Source organism: Hippoglossus hippoglossus, chromosome 4, assembly GCF_009819705.1.
Source record: "Hippoglossus hippoglossus isolate fHipHip1 chromosome 4, fHipHip1.pri, whole genome shotgun sequence".
Taxonomy (NCBI): Eukaryota; Metazoa; Chordata; class Actinopteri; order Pleuronectiformes; family Pleuronectidae; genus Hippoglossus; species Hippoglossus hippoglossus.
In genome coordinates, this window is record NC_047154.1 from 6,289,521 (window position 1) to 6,306,754 (window position 17,234).

The 17,234-nt window shown below is 39.0% G+C and overlaps 1 protein-coding gene across 7 annotated transcripts in view; it reads left to right on the plus strand.

Moving 5' to 3' along the window:
• LOC117759714 (cyclin-dependent kinase-like 5) overlaps positions 1-17,234 on the plus strand; it is a 34,596-nt gene that overhangs the window by 4,326 nt on the left and 13,036 nt on the right. For all 7 annotated transcript variants that reach the window (XM_034581986.1, XM_034581991.1, XM_034581990.1 and 4 more), the window contains exons 4-5: positions 16,814-16,859; positions 17,021-17,157. In XM_034581986.1, coding sequence (XP_034437877.1) covers positions 16,814-16,859; positions 17,021-17,157 — 183 coding nt within the window. The remainder of the gene's footprint in view (positions 1-16,813; positions 16,860-17,020; positions 17,158-17,234) is intronic.

Here is a 17,234-nt window from a genome sequence, read left to right on the forward strand (position 1 = left end):
AAGGCCAAGATGAGCAGTGTATTGGTTTTACTAACAAAGGGCTGTCTGTATACACACAGTCTAATATAGATCCATAGAGCTCCATTAGATAATGGAGCTCTATGGCCACTGTATATTATTTGGAGTAAATGCCATTTATGCGGCTCTGCTGCTGTAAATTCGTACGATTAGAACCAAATATGAATTAATCAGTGACTGAAAAAAGTCCCAAACCAAATGCATTTTTCCTGCTAATAACTTCAATCACAGCTGTTTTGGAATATTATTTAACATATTTAAAAAAAATGTAACCATGTATTCGTGACCCATGTAAATATTTACTGTTCAATAAGAAACAGACAAGCTGGGGAAGTCAGAGTCAGACAAACATGTTGGTTTTAGTTTTGCTGACAGTAACAAATAATAGACAATAGCCTTATAGAGGTTGGATTGTCCTGTGCATTTATCTTACAAAAGATTTTGCTACATTCAAAATTAGATGTATGCTTGTCGGAGGTTAAAGATATAATTTGTAAGTGTATGAATATATAAAGTTAAATATTTTGTTGAGTTGTATATCCACATTATCACAAATGTCAAAAACTGTCATCTTAATCCAGGTTAAGGTCCATTTCATTCGATTACCGTCATGTCCATTTCATGCACAGAGCAGTCTTCTTCCAGTTTTAAGCTTTAAGCATAATTGGGTTCCCAGTAAAATCCTCCTGAACCATTAATACTGAAAGAATCCTAACTTGGAGAAGCTGACTGCAATGACAGTAAGACAACAACTCCCATAATGCTACTTCATGACATCACCAAAGTCTGTATGTTCTCTGTGCCCGGTCACACATACGCAGAGAAGTAAATGACGTGGGTCAAAGTTCACCAAAGTTGAACTCCACACTGCGATCTCCCTCGACTCAGGAAGCAAATGTTTTATTTAGCCTCCTCGCTCGTACATCTTTGAAATGAAAGGGAACATTTGTGTATGTGTGACTGGGCCCTAATGGTTTTCAATAAAGATAGCAGCAGATCCGCAGCAGCATTAAGAAAAGATCTGCAGAACTTCAGGGAATATCAGAACAACATGCTGTAATTTCTTTAAAGGTCATTTTTAAAGGTAGTCATCAGGCACCCAGTCAATCCACATGACTTACTGCAGTGATCTTGTGCCTTAGAATTAATGTGATGCCTTAAGTGCCTCCTACGAACTGCTGCACAATTGGTTACAGTCCTTTTTGTCCTGACTTGTGTTCATCAGTTGAAAAGACCTACTTTGAAAGGTGGCACATTTTTCAACTCAAATTCTTCCACTGCTCAGTTTTCTATCATGTGAACATGGCTTCATAAGGTTGTCCCGACGCGATAAGGTTTTTAGCATAAGAATAAGGAAACCAAACCAAAAAACAGGAGCAGGACTGTGAAAAGCAGTCGACTGACAGTGCAGTAAAACCCTTGTCATCTCAGTCCTTTTAAGGAAGAGGCTTTGCAAGGAATTGACATCAATCCAGCATGAATAAGAGAGACTAACATCCTCCTACTTACAAAGATCTGCAGGAAAGAGACAAAACACTTTCTGAGCCATTCTCACCAAAATCCTTGATGCTTTTCTTGTTCTGCAATTGCCGCGCGTCTGCCTTCATTACGACGTTGATTACAGCAGTAACCTTGTGTCCATTAGCCAGGTTTCTAACGGTGACGAGTTAGCCTAAGTGTTAGATTTGTAAAAGACAACAGCACCAAGACTTGATGTTGAGGCAACACTGTGAGGAAAAAGCAGAATGCCCCCCCCCCCCCACACTTTAAGCTGGAATCACAGCCTGTAATTACTGAGCTTTATTATGGAGACTGATTGATCCCATTCACCGGCAGCTGCAAATGCCAATGTCTCCATTATAGACAATAGAGCTCACATCAGTCAACTTCAGTTCGGTTCTTCACAACAGATGGAGGCTGGTGCTTTGTCTGTAACACTCCCTGTATTGTTTATTTATTTGTGTGAAACTTCCTCAAAAATCATCACCATGATTACAGTATTCAAAGTCCTGAGGAAATGATGTCCTTTGATTGTTATTCCTTTCACAGACGTTTATGTTGGAAATGTTTATCAGGTTAGTTTAAATTAAAGCATGTTTGATACGTCAGTAATGGCCGACATTACTATATCACAGACATGTCTGTGTTGCCATTGACATAGTGGATTTGTTAGATGAATTTTTCCCTCAGGAGTCGGAGTAGAAAAACTATGGCTCAAAGGAAATCAGTTCAGAATCGGAGTTCTCCAATAACATCACTAGCACATGAAAAGCATGACCATGTTTTTTTAGAGAGGCTATAGTAAAGTTTTACTTCAATCTTTTAAATAGATGCAATTTATTAAAGAACAGACATAATTAGTATAAATGATTGCCCTTTTTTCTTGATCCTAAAATATTTGGAATCAAGTAACAGGCGTGTGTGTAGCAGCAGTAATCATGTTAACGGTGCTGTACTTGAAGGGATCATTCACTTACTGTTTCCATTAGTTGATTTGACTTCAGTATATAGAGCTAATTTGTAATGTCTTTTTTAATTAGATAATGTTTATTATTTCCTTGTCATGTTATAAACTCCCTCGAGATCTGACATTTGACACAATCTCAGAGTCGTTTGTGTGTTGGAAATTCAATAATATGCCGCTTAGATTGAATATCTGTTGGTAACTTTATTGGTAGACACGTGAAAGCACAGGGGGATGAATTCTCTGGCTGCCGATCAATATGGACCAGTGCCATCTGGAAAATATTGTATTGTTAGTGTGAGTGAACCAAAGCAGTTTTTTTTTTTTTTTTTTTTCAAGAGCTAACTCACAGATCTATGCTGCATAATTTGTGTGCACACACACACAGAGACGCGAGCACACAGTCAAACACACATGCCATGCACAGATGCCCTGACATTTGTAATTGCACAAATGTTTGATGGTGCTGTGACTATTGGAAGGGAAGTGCTCTGGCCAGAGAAAATGGCTGCATTTGCATGTAACAACTGCTGCCGAGTCGCAGCTGCTCGTGCTCAGAGAACATGCTTATTTCACCAGAGACACGCCCCTTGAATTTGGGTTATACAATACATGTATTTAACAGGAATAATTAGTTCCAAGAAAGATCTGGGGCCAGATATAGAAAGGACAGAAACAGACACGAATGCATTCTCCCATTTCCACACAATCATCTGAATCTCAGAGGCTGCTGGGTTACAGTGTGTTCCCTCACATATGCGTCACATCGTCCACAGACCGGGAGGAATAATGTCAAAGGAGTTAATAGTGAAATTATGGGGATGTTTCAGCCTATTGGGCCTAAACGGATAGTATCAGTATATTAATACTGAGTATATTAAGTCTAATTATAGTTACACTCTTTATATATTGATAGCTAAAACTTAGATTAGACCTAAAAAAATAGGTCACTGCATTTGCATGTTGACCCTTGAACTTGGATAAGAATGATGCTGTGCTTCCTGGACATGAAAGAATTTTAGAGGAAATTGTGTTCTAATGGTATTTGTTAAAATATATTTATTGACGATTCTTCCTCAATATGCTTGTGTTCATGTTTAAATTGTGATGTACATTTAGCAGCCAGAACTCTGTGTAAATACCATTCAGGCAAATAGGAAGACGGTTTATACTCTAAGTATCTAATGACATCTTGTTTAATTAATTCAATTGTTCAGTCAAACAAAGTGACGACACAGACTGAATGTAAACATTTGTGTAACATATTAGGTTTGATGTAGCAGCCCCACATTATTAGCTGGTACCTCATATGAACAGTTTGTGTTACCATCTCTTTCTAATGTTTTTCGATGCCCAAGCTGTTAGTCTTGCCAAATTTTGCCACAGCTCTAAAGAGGGGAACTAAACTGAAACTGCAACATGCTGTTATGTCAGAAGGGTCGAGCACACTGGGGCACAGAAAAGCTTTTGTCTTGTAGTTCTGGCTCATCCTTTTATTAATTTCTTGTCTATTTAAATGGATCAGCAACAGAACATGTTGGGGTTCACTAATTCTTTTTTGGACCACTCTCTAATGGAAATACAGTGTTTTATTGTGGCGTGTTGACAGGAAATGAGGGGAGAACCAGATTTAATGCGGTTTCAAGGATATTGTATCCACATATCCACCTTTGCCAAGTGAGTAAAGAAACAGTGCTCCAGGTCTTCCGTCTTGTCTGCTGGTACATGATTAATAATCATATGAATATGCTAATACATTTTTAAGCTCGTTAAAAGACCAAGCAAAAGCAATAAAACGGCAGGACGAGCTGGTGACGCAGATCACAGAAAATCTCATTTCGGTTCGACCTTCACAGAGGAGGCGGCCTTCGTGGGCCGGGTAGACTGCATCCTCCTAAGTATGTAGCCCCTGAATTGAGACACAGTGATAGAACTTCTGAATTTGCATGTTGTAAAAAGTGGCAACACACACCTACCGTATTATCTGTGGTAAATTCTGGTCTCCAAATTCTGTAGCCAGTGGATGCAACTGTGAAGGTGAACACATTGAAGACACGATGTGGGTAATTGCAAACTTGCTGTATTGGTTTGTCATCAAAATGTCCCAACATACTGCCCCGACCATCCGTGTGTAGACTGTATTTTGCTTACACAAAGCACTACTTTTTGAAGCCATGCACAATTGATGCTCCAAATGGACGCAGGATACGCCAGGCAGCCATCACCAAGCAAGTACAGTATATGTCTGGTCTTAATTGTGGGGCCTCAGTACAGTCAAAGTGCAGCTCTTCATCCATTGTGAATTAACTGTAAATGTGAGATGAAAAGTGACGGCACGTTTGTAAAAGGTTGAGGTATTCTGAAAATCATTGTTTGTACAACATATACAGAAGGCAAGGTCAAAGGTTCGATGGAAAAGTGGCCATCAGAGAGGGAGGGAGTTTGAATGGGGAAAATGGACACACTGAGACAGTCTCTCCCGCAAGTTGCACTTGTTGCACTCTGCTACACAAAGAGTGGCGTTCAGCTCTTAAAGGGATAGTTCACCGAAAAATTTAAATTCACTCATTATCACTCACCACTATGCCGATGGAGGGGTGGGTGAAGTGTTTGAGTCCACAAAACTCTTTTGGAGTCTCAGGGGTAAACAGTGTTGCAGCCAAATCCAATACAATTGAAGTACTGGTGTTACATTTTTCAAATGTAATAAAACAACAAAAAAAACCATAACATGCCTCCATACTGCTCCTGTGGTGTCATCCAAGTGTCCGGAAGCCCCGACATTCATATTCGACTCAAAACAGCGGTATTGCAAACACCGTGTTTTTAGCCTAAATGTCCTCTCTTCGTGCTTATCCTGTTGTTCACTGTGTGATAATGATTAAGTTAGGTGCTGGAGTTGTATTTGTTGACTCACTGTGTTGACGAAACTGGGGATATCCGTGCTGAGTTCATTGACTCTTTATAAGACATGTTTGGTCATTGTAGATTACAGAGGAGGCTCTCAGGTCACCCAGCATAGAAGTCTGTAACACTAGAAGTCTGAACATGTTCTTCATGTGGTGTAATGCAACATGAGAAGTTTTGAATACTGTACGTATGTAAGATCATTTTGGGAGCATAAAGTCTAAAAAATCTAATTCTCTTTAACTAAAAAGTAAAGCCTGGAAACTTGTCAAAGATTCGGGGACTTTTATTTCTCACATTCACAGAGAAGAGTTTAAACATGCAGTGCAATGTGGGGGGTGCTCTGTTTCTTTGTCTGTGCAGACATACCAACAATTTAAATAAAAACTGTGAATACTGTGTGTATGTATATGTATATATGTATATGTGTGTGTATATATATATATATATATACATACACACACACACACACACACACAAATCACATTTGCCATTTTGACTCATTACAATGAGGTTAAAAACTTTTAACCTCAAGAAGTTTCTTTTTTCTTTCAGTGTCCTTGAACATGTGACACACTTTCTGTTTATCAGGAGTTTCACTTGTGATACTAGATTGTTGAGGTGAGACCTCCCACCACACTCTGGGACCTGTTGATTTACAAAGGAAACCCTCTGTCTAGGTTGAAACTTACCTCTGAAGCTCGCCCCATACTGAAGGTCTCTCTCCAGCAGCTAATCTTAACCTTGGATAAGGCTTGTGCATGGTCAGTGGTGGTTCTTTAGCATGAGGCAGTGTGTGAAACTTAGAGGAGAGCTAAACATAGCTCTGTGGTAAGTATTGATTTAAGCGTCGATCACCTCGTAGGAATGCAATCTACACAAAGCGGCACCCTAAATGTGCTTATCATCCCATGAACTGGTTTCCCCTGCTACTCTGTCTATAGAGAGGTAAAACATTGACAGCATCAGGGCGATGACTCCTCAGATTAGCATGCTCTAACTGACTCAGTTTGGAAGGTTTGAAGCATTGAAATACTTCAACTGTTGTGTTTTTTAATTGATTAAAGGATATCTATATATTAAGCTTCCTTATGAAAAGCCCTTCTGAACAAGTGCTGTGGCCACATTGTGATTTAAGTGCAGTCTTTGTTGGCATCATTGAGAAAGTATCAGCAAAAGATGGACAACATGTCTCCACGTCCTGTCATTGTTCAGAAATGAAGATAAAGATTCATGGATATGAATGCTGCCATCTCTTGCATTTGGAGCCAGAGTCTCCTCAGTAGTAATCAGGGATGGAGCCCCTGTATTGAGGTCCCATCCGTATATGTGCTCGACCAATCCCGAGTCAGTCTCTCAGTCAATCTTGACATTTCACCCTATTTCATCAAATAATAAATTAATTTACTGGAAAAATTAGCACTTGGACAATACTCAGTGTGACACAAAGTACCTACAATACAAAGAAACCAGCATTGAGAATTTGTTTTAGATCTTTTATTTTGGTCCATGTCCCATCCACTAACATGGAAGAGGCAGGATTGAAGACTTGTACTGCGCCAGCCACCAGGTGACAATTCTTTTGGGGAGCTGTCATCCATCTTTATTTACAGTCTATGGTCTGCCCACAGAGGAGAAAAATCATCGCACTAGATTCTTATGTCACAAGTCAAACAAGAACATTTTTAGTTCCACTTATCTGCAGTAAAATCCATGTTTCATCTCAGCATGTGATGACAGTTACACAAAGAAAAGTCGACTGCAAAGCCGGTGTGTTTGAGGAGTCATCCTCTAAATGTCTGTAAGCATATCAAAAGAAAAATTAACTTCAGCCTGTACACTCATGTTGCCTTTGGTAAATGCACACCTGCTATGTTTGTTTTTGTTCACAGTCCATTGGCTTCTTACCTCCTCACCTTAATTTCCTGCTCTGCGTACCGCACGTTTAAAAATAAGATCCCATTAGAGTGTTAACAGAATGGAGATGTGAAAACATAGCTGCTTTAAAAGCAAGACTGCAAGCGTGTTTAGTATCCATACAACTTACAGACATTAATATTACATTTTATATTAGTTTACGGTTCTTTATTATTCACAACATAATTCACATTAAGTAAATATAATGTATGTTACTTTTTTTACATACAATTTCTGAAAATATCAAATGTTATATCATCAGGAAAGAGGCTTGCCACCTACACACGAGTATTTAAAATGATGTAGACTTTGGATTCCTCGTGATATTTAGCATTTTACTTACTGCATAGACTATATTTCAGTAAAATAATTATTTTGACTGTAATGTCTGACTTTGCGGCAACAATTCTTATATTTTACAAAGCAAAATGATCATTGTGAATTTGTGTTTGTACACAATGAATAAAAGGTGACTGTATATTATAAGCTTGTGATTTAGGTAAGTGATGATAGATAAGTGTAGAATTTTGTCTTAAAAGGAAAGAATTAAAAGAGTAAAACTCTGGTGCTGAAGTTAAAACAGTGTCGTCATACATTCTGTTTATCTAATTGGAGCAGGAAGAGGGAGGCTGCTGAACCTAATGTTCCTTGAGAGCCTGACACTAATGTGATGTCGCCATAAAAATCTAAGAGAAAGACATCAGCTTGATTTGACTGTAGATAAAAATGCCTCTTGACAGGGATGTCCATGCATTACTTGACGTGAGAAGAAACCGACAGCTAGGTAAACAAGGGAAGCAGATTTTTCTCAAAGAGGGTTACTGTCATTTTTGGTAGCTCTTATCACGGTGATTTATGTTGAAGTGTTAATATTCTTTTAAGTTTTAATCAGTTATTTGATGCTATAAAAATGAGGTTAAAACGTCAGGACTAACAGCTGAGACTGACTCGTGATTGGTCGAGCACATCTAGCGAGCGGACCTTGCTGCTGTGCAGACTCTGGCTCCAAATGCACAAGTAGAAGCTTCCGTATCTGGGCTATTTTAGCTTCATTTCTAGAAAGAAGGAGGAAGTGGAGACATGTCTTGTTTTATGTGGTAGAAACGTAAGCACCTACCAAAGTACTCAAAATGGCCTCTGTGGTAGGTCCTGCTTCAGTTAGTGTTTCTAGGATCAGATTGACATAATAACAATCATACACACACACACTGTGAAAAGAATACCAGCCCTGCTGTTGTGCCTCGTAAACATAAACAAGCAATTTAGTATGTTGAGACTGAGCAAAGAACCCAGTGCTATACTGAGTAGTGAAAAGCATCACGTGGTCACATGAGTCATCCTATTATTAGCAAGTGAGCAAGAACATATGTGGCACATGCCAAAGTATGTCTACAGGCACATTGCTCACTGCCTATGGTGGAGGCTCCTGGCAGCGTCAGTATGGTGTGGGGTTGTATTTTCCTGGCATGGTTCAGGCGCACAGAACCCCTAAGGGACAAAAACAGATGCCAATATGAAGCCATTCTGTGTGAACATGTTCAGCCAATGGTAAAGCAGTATGCACAAACCACTCAGTGGTGCTTTCCTCTCATAGTGTATCGCTCTCAGCCTTAAGCACATGACCTATCTAGCAAGGAAATGTGGGTGCCTCTTATCCAGCACTCATATAAAGTTTTAATCACTGTCGGTTTACATCTGTCTTCTCTCAGTCTTGTATTAAAGAGTCAATTTCCTCTCTCTGATTTTTATACTTTCCATTAAAGGTTAACAAAGTTCCTGGAAATAATCTATACTAATAATGGTTAGCACATTTCTTTCAAACTGTCTCTCTCTTCATTCCATTTGTGTTTTAGGCTCCCAGATCCTAATCAGTATAGTAAACACAACTACGAGTCCTGATCAGTTCCAGTGCCTACTCTAACCAGCTTATGTTATGTTGAAGTACTAGTACATTTCTATTGTGAAACATTTTAGCAGCATTGACGCTATTACATTTTCAAAAATACTCTCTCTTGCTGAGAGTTAGATTAGTAGACTGATGTCCTTCTTTATGGTAAATATGAAGCTACCACAAAAAGCAGCGGCTTGCTTAGCTTTGCATAACATTCAAAAGCCTAAGCTAATTCAACTAGCTGGCAGTCACTTATTGATCTTAAAAACCTTAACTGTGTCCCAATTCAGGGGCGGCCTCTTTCGGATTGCCATTGCATCGCTAGCTTCTTTGAGCCACTGCACTTACTGCAGTTCAGCCACACATAGCGAGGCTGTGCAAAAGCAATCCTGGGATGGGATGGCCAGAGAGGAATCCATCTGTTGGAACCTTGGAAATCAAAGGACCCATTTGCTGGATGCATTTGAAGGAGTCTTCAAAATGGGACAGTATTGTTGCTCCACTGTGACACAATTGGTCCTCAAATGCCTCAGAAGGTTGGGTCCCTGAATTGAGACGCAGCACAATGACTCACTAATGGTAGTCACACAGCAACATCTGCTGTCTACAGTTTGCTACCAATAACCACTAGCCAGTGATCAAACCAGATGAGGTAAGTTCATAGCAGCAAAACCTCTTAGTGTACTGAACTGACCAAGGGTGTGTTGTGTTGGTTATCACTTAAACTTTTAATTTTTACGTCTTTCTTTCCGAAGTTACATAGTCCCACTGTCACCATAAAAACTAGGTGATCCCAGTGCTGCATGCAACAACTGATGTAACGAACGCCTCAACAACAGCTAATACCAGTTGATGTTAGTAAGACTTAAATTAAATATAGATACAAGACGATCATATAACACCAGATGACATGGTGCTTCACAGTACCACTTACAGTTTTCCCATTAATTATATAGACTGTGGTGGTCCACCACATATTACTTTCTCCCGCCACAGTTTCATAATGAACTTTACACTTCTTCTAACTAACTTGGTGTTTTGCACCATTGCTGCATTGTGCAGCGCTGTTTGATTCATGCTCACTCACATTATTGTCCATAAAGTTGTTACCGTTCACACTGACAGTCAGATCTAATAGTTTTAGCTGCAGTTGTACGCGTAGCTGCAAGTGACATGATCTCTCTCTCACATGAGAAGCATATTTTTAAACTTAAGCATATATTTGCTTAAGTTTGACTACCTGTCACGCGGTATCTGTTGCACATGAGAGCGACGTTCGTACGCATGCACCCACCATAGATTGAATGAATTCTGTGGGAAACACTGACTTACCCAAGAAGATAAAAGTTAAAACAACAGACTATGAACAATCAGATCATCAAGCATCAACAGTCAGAGGACAAACATCTGCACCTGTGTTATGTAAGGATGATCGGACATTTAATGTTTGGTCATGATGATTTATTTCTGAATCTTTGCACTGCTTTTGTCTGTGACTTAAAGTTGTTAAATAGATCTTATGATATGTAGACCTAATAAAAAGATCCAAAAGTGAGTAATTAGAATGTTGACTTGATCCATCAGGCCCCTCATCGTATAAGGACCTGCCACGGAGCATCAAGTAAATCAAAGCTGCTCCTCATTCATCTGTTGTTTATCCCATCTTGATAATAAATGTTCCTTTTTTTTTTAGATCATATTTTATTTTGGCATTGCCTTAGCTTAATTTAGTCTTTTTTTAGGTTGCATAACCAATGGTGCTTTTACCACAGATAATAGAATTGATGCGGCCAGCTTACATTTGTTTCCTCCTAAAAGAAGCTGTGAGGCTGTCAGTAAAATCTAGATTTATTTAGTGGAGAAAAAAAGTGTCTATCCGCCCCCTTTGATGGGAACAGTTATTTTTGCAAGCAGTGAAGAGAAACTGGGACATGAGAGGGGAAAAAAGGACTTTCACATCGAGCATTAAATGGGTCACCTTGAGTGGCGCACTTGTCTATGTGGTCCTATCAGGAGCCAGAGAGCGAGTAACACAAAGATGTAGGAGGGGACACACATTTCCTGTTTGAATGTTAAAGTCGTCATTGTCCCCTGGTACATGGAGTCTATTTAAAGAAGACCGACTGACTTTAAGGCCCAGCCCACCTGTTGATGTACCCTTTGTGACTGAATTCACACATTCTGGACATAGTCTTTTCCCCACAAATTCTTTCCACTTACTATGAGTCAATGCAAAGCATTACATTTATGTTCTTCTGTGCAGTTTAGCCAAAATATTAATTCATTTTCAGAGTTTCTCAAATTTGTGCTAACTCATGTTGAACTGCACCAGTTTGTTTTGGAATCTCTCACCACACGATGAACCAGATCCATGTTATTGATAACAACCTTACAATTGTGTAAAAGCTGGACAGAAGTGGATGGAGGAACGCACTGATGCTGGTTTTGTAGGCAACAGATGACAAGCTGCAGCAGAGTTATTACTGTCCTGTCTGTTCCTTATATGTGGATCATCACTGTTCAATAAAAATCTCATTTATATATTTTGTGCCTGAAGAAATGACTTTTTCTTCAGTCTCAAATGTATTCATGTATTGAAGAATACATTTGCAGTTTTCTTTTTTCTTATTTTCTGCTACCAAGTGAACATTTTGATGGCTTTGCACTAGATCCTCCAGGCTGTTATTAACAAATGTCACAGCCAAGCAGTGCATGTTTAATAGCTTTGTTTGGACAGGGTAAGTAGACACATAACACAGGATCTTGCTATTATGAATCTATGAAAAAGCAGGATATGACAGTAAACCAGTGCTCTTAATTCTGGGTTCAGTCTTGTAGTGTGTTGCAGGTTTTGGCAGCACACACTTCAAACCAGAAGAATAATATGCCAACATGATGCACGGAGACTAGAGTGTTACACAGCCCTGTTCTAGCTGCGTCCTCCACTGACTAATGGTGCCTTGGAAGAAAAGTGACATGACTGGTTTAATCAAGAACAGTGAATAATTTTGTATTTAATTTGGAGTCTTTAATCATTTCCACTGGGTCATATTTACATAGTTATAAAACATATATATCTGTGTCCCTACTTCGAATCATGAACAACTGAAAAATAATCTTTAACTGATGTCGGATGTTTTCAAAGGCAAAATATCTGCAGTAGCATTATTGATGGGGATGTAGCTAAATATGCCACAGAAAGAGAAGTGCTGAATAATTGTTTAAAGTGAGCTGACTGTGCAGCAAAGTCATTTTAAATTTAAATACCATTAAGTAGTGTTCAAAATTGACATACACACTACGAGTCAAAAGTCTTAGTCATCCTATTTTTCCAGTTTTTATCGAAATAACTTTGAATAACTAAAAGTTAAGTGGTCAACCCGTAGACCACTTCTCCCACTATCCAGAAATGAAACCAAAGTGATCGGATTTGAACGTTGTCATCTTACGCCGATGATGTGATTTGGGAGCCAGAGTCTGCGCTCTAGCGATCAGGGGATGAGCAGTGTTAGTGAGGTCCCAACGATACATGCGCTCAACCAATCATGAATCACTCTCTGCTGTTAATCAATTAAAACCAACCTTACACGAGAAATTAGCACTAACATCAGTGAGATCAGATAAGAACTGCCTAAAATGACAGAAGCCATCTTTGAGAAAAAAATGATACCATGTACTATGACTTTTTTGTTTGGTCCCATCCACTATCATGGAGGAGGTGGGCATTATTGGGTGTACAGAAGCCAGCCACTAGATGGTGATCAAGAAGCTTTGGCTTCACTTTAGGGGAGCAGTCATGTCGTCCATCTTTATATACAGCCTATGGGTCAACTGCCCAAGGTTAAAAATAGGGCACTGCTGGTACAATCTCTTTTACTACACCCTCTGATGCATTATTAGGACAATACTGTAGAAAGTAGTACTGTAAATGGTCATCAGGGGACTCATTTATAAAACTGTGTATATGATTCATACTTAAAGTTTGCGTACACACTAAATGGGGCCTGAAAGATGTGTAGGCAACTAGGTTCATTCAACAACATAATGACACAAAACATCAGAAGTGAAGAACCATTGAGAACCTTCACATGATGAAGAGCAGCACAGTCTCCACACTTCAGAAAACAAAATTACATGTGCAACAAATTTGTCTGAAGTTCTTCAGCTCTGTGGGTAAAACTTCCTGAAGTTTTTTAATTACCATTTAAAAAAAAAAAAACACTGTGCTGAGTCAAACATTAAGATACAATTTTGCTCAACAAAAAGATTCAATGATTCCTTGTTAAAAATGTCCCAATAGTTTTTGCTATGCTTTAATTTCAGAGGCAATGAGACATTGAGTGTTCTCAAACATTCAACTAATGGTGTATTTTGAAGGATTTTACCTTCTAGGCATTATTTAGTTTTATTAAAGTTACTTACTTCTTTCCCCTGCTGTTTTTGATACAGACACTGCACCTTAAGGTATCAAATAATTGGTCTTGGTCTTGGCCCAAGTTCTGAATCTGTGCTGTTTCAGGTCGTGGGAGAGGTGACAGCATGTTCATGGTAAATAATAATTTACCCAGCTTGGTTTCTCCCCCACATAAATGAGCCCCACAGTTCGTTGGCACATGGGAATTCCTAAAGGTCTTAAAATAAAAAGTTAGAACAATAGGTTCAGAGCAGCTGGTTTATTGCTGTAATCCCTCCAACATGAACATGCACATAAACTACAAAATGTTGTAGTTATACTTAGAAACTAATGAGATCAGTGGGTTGTAATATTGTTTTTTACGCTGTGTAATCTGAGAATGTGTTATCATTCTGACTGCAGTGCTTTCTACGTTTTGTACTTGAAGCAGAAATAACCTGAACTGACTTAAATGACTGATGTAATGTGCCATGAATAGGAGCAAAGAAGCAGGTTACCTTGGGTCTCTGAAGTTTTAATGTCTCTAGTTGGGTAGTTTTGGTGCTTTTCAGGCCTCCACAAGTCAATCAATGCTTCTGGCAGTAGGGAAGTGAATCTTGTTAATTTTTTACAGCTTCTGTCGTGACAAGTGTGTTTGGGCTGTTGTGATTTGTGCTTTATGGCTTTTTTTGCAAATGGATTATGGAACTGAGGTGGAACTGAGATCAGAAAATGATACAGCAACAACAAGAAAACGACAACAAAGCAAAAATAATTTAAGACATCTATCTAGTAAAATACTAATGTAGATGTAGTGTAGATACAATATGGCTATCCATCAAAAAATATACATTTAATCCTCCCTACCACATGACTCTTCATCAGCACATACACATTTTGCCTTGGTCTTCAACATAATCACTCTCCATCATTTGCATTGGACAAAGATATTTATGCATTGATAGACATGCAGAGATTAAAACATTAAATACAACTCATGCAAATACCCACAAATTGTTGTACAAAGTCCTCAAAAGATTGTATTATACAATTACGATGTAAAACTCTTACACTCCCAATGGAGCAAAGTCCTTCCCGGCCAACCGTTCCAAACAAAGCAGGATTTATCAATGCTTAACTTAGGCCAAATACTCAAAGGGACTTAGAGAAACAACAAATACAGAGTCAGCCAATTTTAATCCACATTCATTTTTTAGTTGAACAAACTTTTGCTGCTGCTTTTAATTCCTCTTCAGTTTGATGGACAAGACTCTACAGAGATGACAGTGAGGGAAGAACAGTTGCTCGATACATAATCAGGGAGGGGCCCTGAGGTAGTGATGAGTGGGCCAAGTGTCTTAGATTGAGAGCATAGCAGTACAACAACATCTTGGGCTGTCCAAGATTTCATTTATCAACTGGTCTTTGTCGTTCACTGAGATACAATCAGGATTGTTAACTATTCCAACAAATGTCGTCGTTATCCTGTCGAACTCTCTGAAATACGATAAGAAAACATCTAGTGGAAGATAATGGATGAGGTAATTATGTTCCGGGGTACAATTGATTTTTAGGACATTTACCTTCCTAGCCATTCAAGAACCACCCACATGACAAGACACCATGAATGGGCCTTTAAGTATGACATCACCAGATCAATTTGCTTTTGAGAATGGGCTTGGAAACCCGAAGATTATTTTTAATTCCCATAAATCTAAGCTCTGTCATTGCTCTGGTTTACATGCTAATGCAACAACACTTTGACTTTTTTTATTGCATATGTAGTTGCATGAATCATTGTCCCGTCTCAAATATTGCTCATCATATGTATCCATCCATCCATTATCTATACTTTATCTCTAGCTTATCTTATATCTTATCCTTTGAGGGTCACGAGGGCAGGAGCCAATCCCAGCTGACATTGGGCGAGTGGACAGGTCGCCAGTGAATCACAGGGCTATATTCAGACATGACAGGAGTAATGTGTAGACACACGTCAGTGTTTCCTGTGCACTACATACCATTAAAGCCTACGGTATTCAAGACTTATACTGATTAGTTAAAATGCACTGTAGGTTCTGGTCAGGTTCATTTCCTCAATCAGTGAGACGTACATGTATAACAGGCCATTCAATTTAAGATGTTTCCCTGCTGTGCATCATGTCCCTTCACTCAGACTCTCTTGCATATGCAGTGTACGGGGATGCTCATGACCCTGCTGTGAGTCATCTTGTACTTCTCCTTTCTGGTAGCAGTCATTGTTCACTGTGATCTATGTTGCGATGTTGCCGCTGGCTTTCTGATGGGGGGGGGGAACTGGAGCACAGCTCTGAGCCATAGGCAGAAATACCAGGCCTAACTAGGACATGCCGAGAAATGGGGCTAGCGGTGGGGTGTCTCTCACAGAGAACTTCATGGAGGAATGATGAAAAGTGTCTCTGGGAAACGGACTCAGTGGTCACTACATCTGAATTTCATTGTTTGCTCCATTGTTTGATTATTTCAATAGATTTTTGCAGGATCTTTCTCATAAGGCACCCACTGTTCCAGGTGCACTGGTCCTATGTATACATTTCACCTGTGAATCATTCAGTTACATTAGTGCTACACAGCCGTTATATGCTGACCTTTCCTCAATTACCGATAATGTGATACAAAGAGCAGTAAACTTTCACACAAAGGAACCTGTAACCATCAAATAATCACCAATTTACTGGCATTTTTGCTTGAAAGATTATTTGAAATATTAATCAAATATTAAATAGTTGCTTGATTTTCTGTCAGTCAAATAATCTGCTCAGCAAAAAATCATTGCAGCTCGACATCAGACTGAAAACAACCCTGAAAGACAAAAGGAAGTTTTAAAAGGAAGAAAAAAACGAATTTTGTGTTTTGCTCTCTACTTTCACTCAGTAATGATTGTACAATTCATCTTGTGACTTCTTGTGTGGGTACTGACCCCCAGGTTTGGAGCCACCTATGATATTATTATGACTAATATTGCTGAAGATTAGAATTAGGTAATCATCCTAATTTTGGGGGGATTTACAAAAGTCTGTGCTTTTAAAGATGCAATTTTTTTACTGCATATCTTTTTAGCCAAATCCCGAAGAAATGAACAAAAATTTGTGTTAATTTATTGTAAATAGAATATTGTCATTCATCTGTACTGCTGTGTTTTTCCCAAATTGATTTCTCACTGGCTGCTTCGTTCTCATTGCAGGAGACCAATGAAATTGTGGCCATTAAGAAATTCAAGGACAGTGAAGGTAAGGTTTTCTCTGATGAGGACAACACAAGGACAAAATTACCAAACACCCTATACATAATCTTTATCTTTATTTCTGTTGGGCTGCATCCCATTCTCTTCAATACATGTACGCCCAGTGTACGTATTCCTGATTTCTGTCTCTGTCTCACCTCCATGCAGAAAATGAGGAGGTTAAAGAAACGACACTGCGGGAGCTTAAGATGCTCCGCACGCTCAAGCAGGAAAATATCGTGGAGTTGAAAGAGGCCTTCCGCAGAAGAGGAAAGCTGTATCTCGTCTTTGAGTATGTGGAGAAGGTAAACTCCCTCTACAGACCTTTTCTTGATTAGCTCTACACTGATTTGTTTTAATATCACCCCGTATGGTGGTCGTA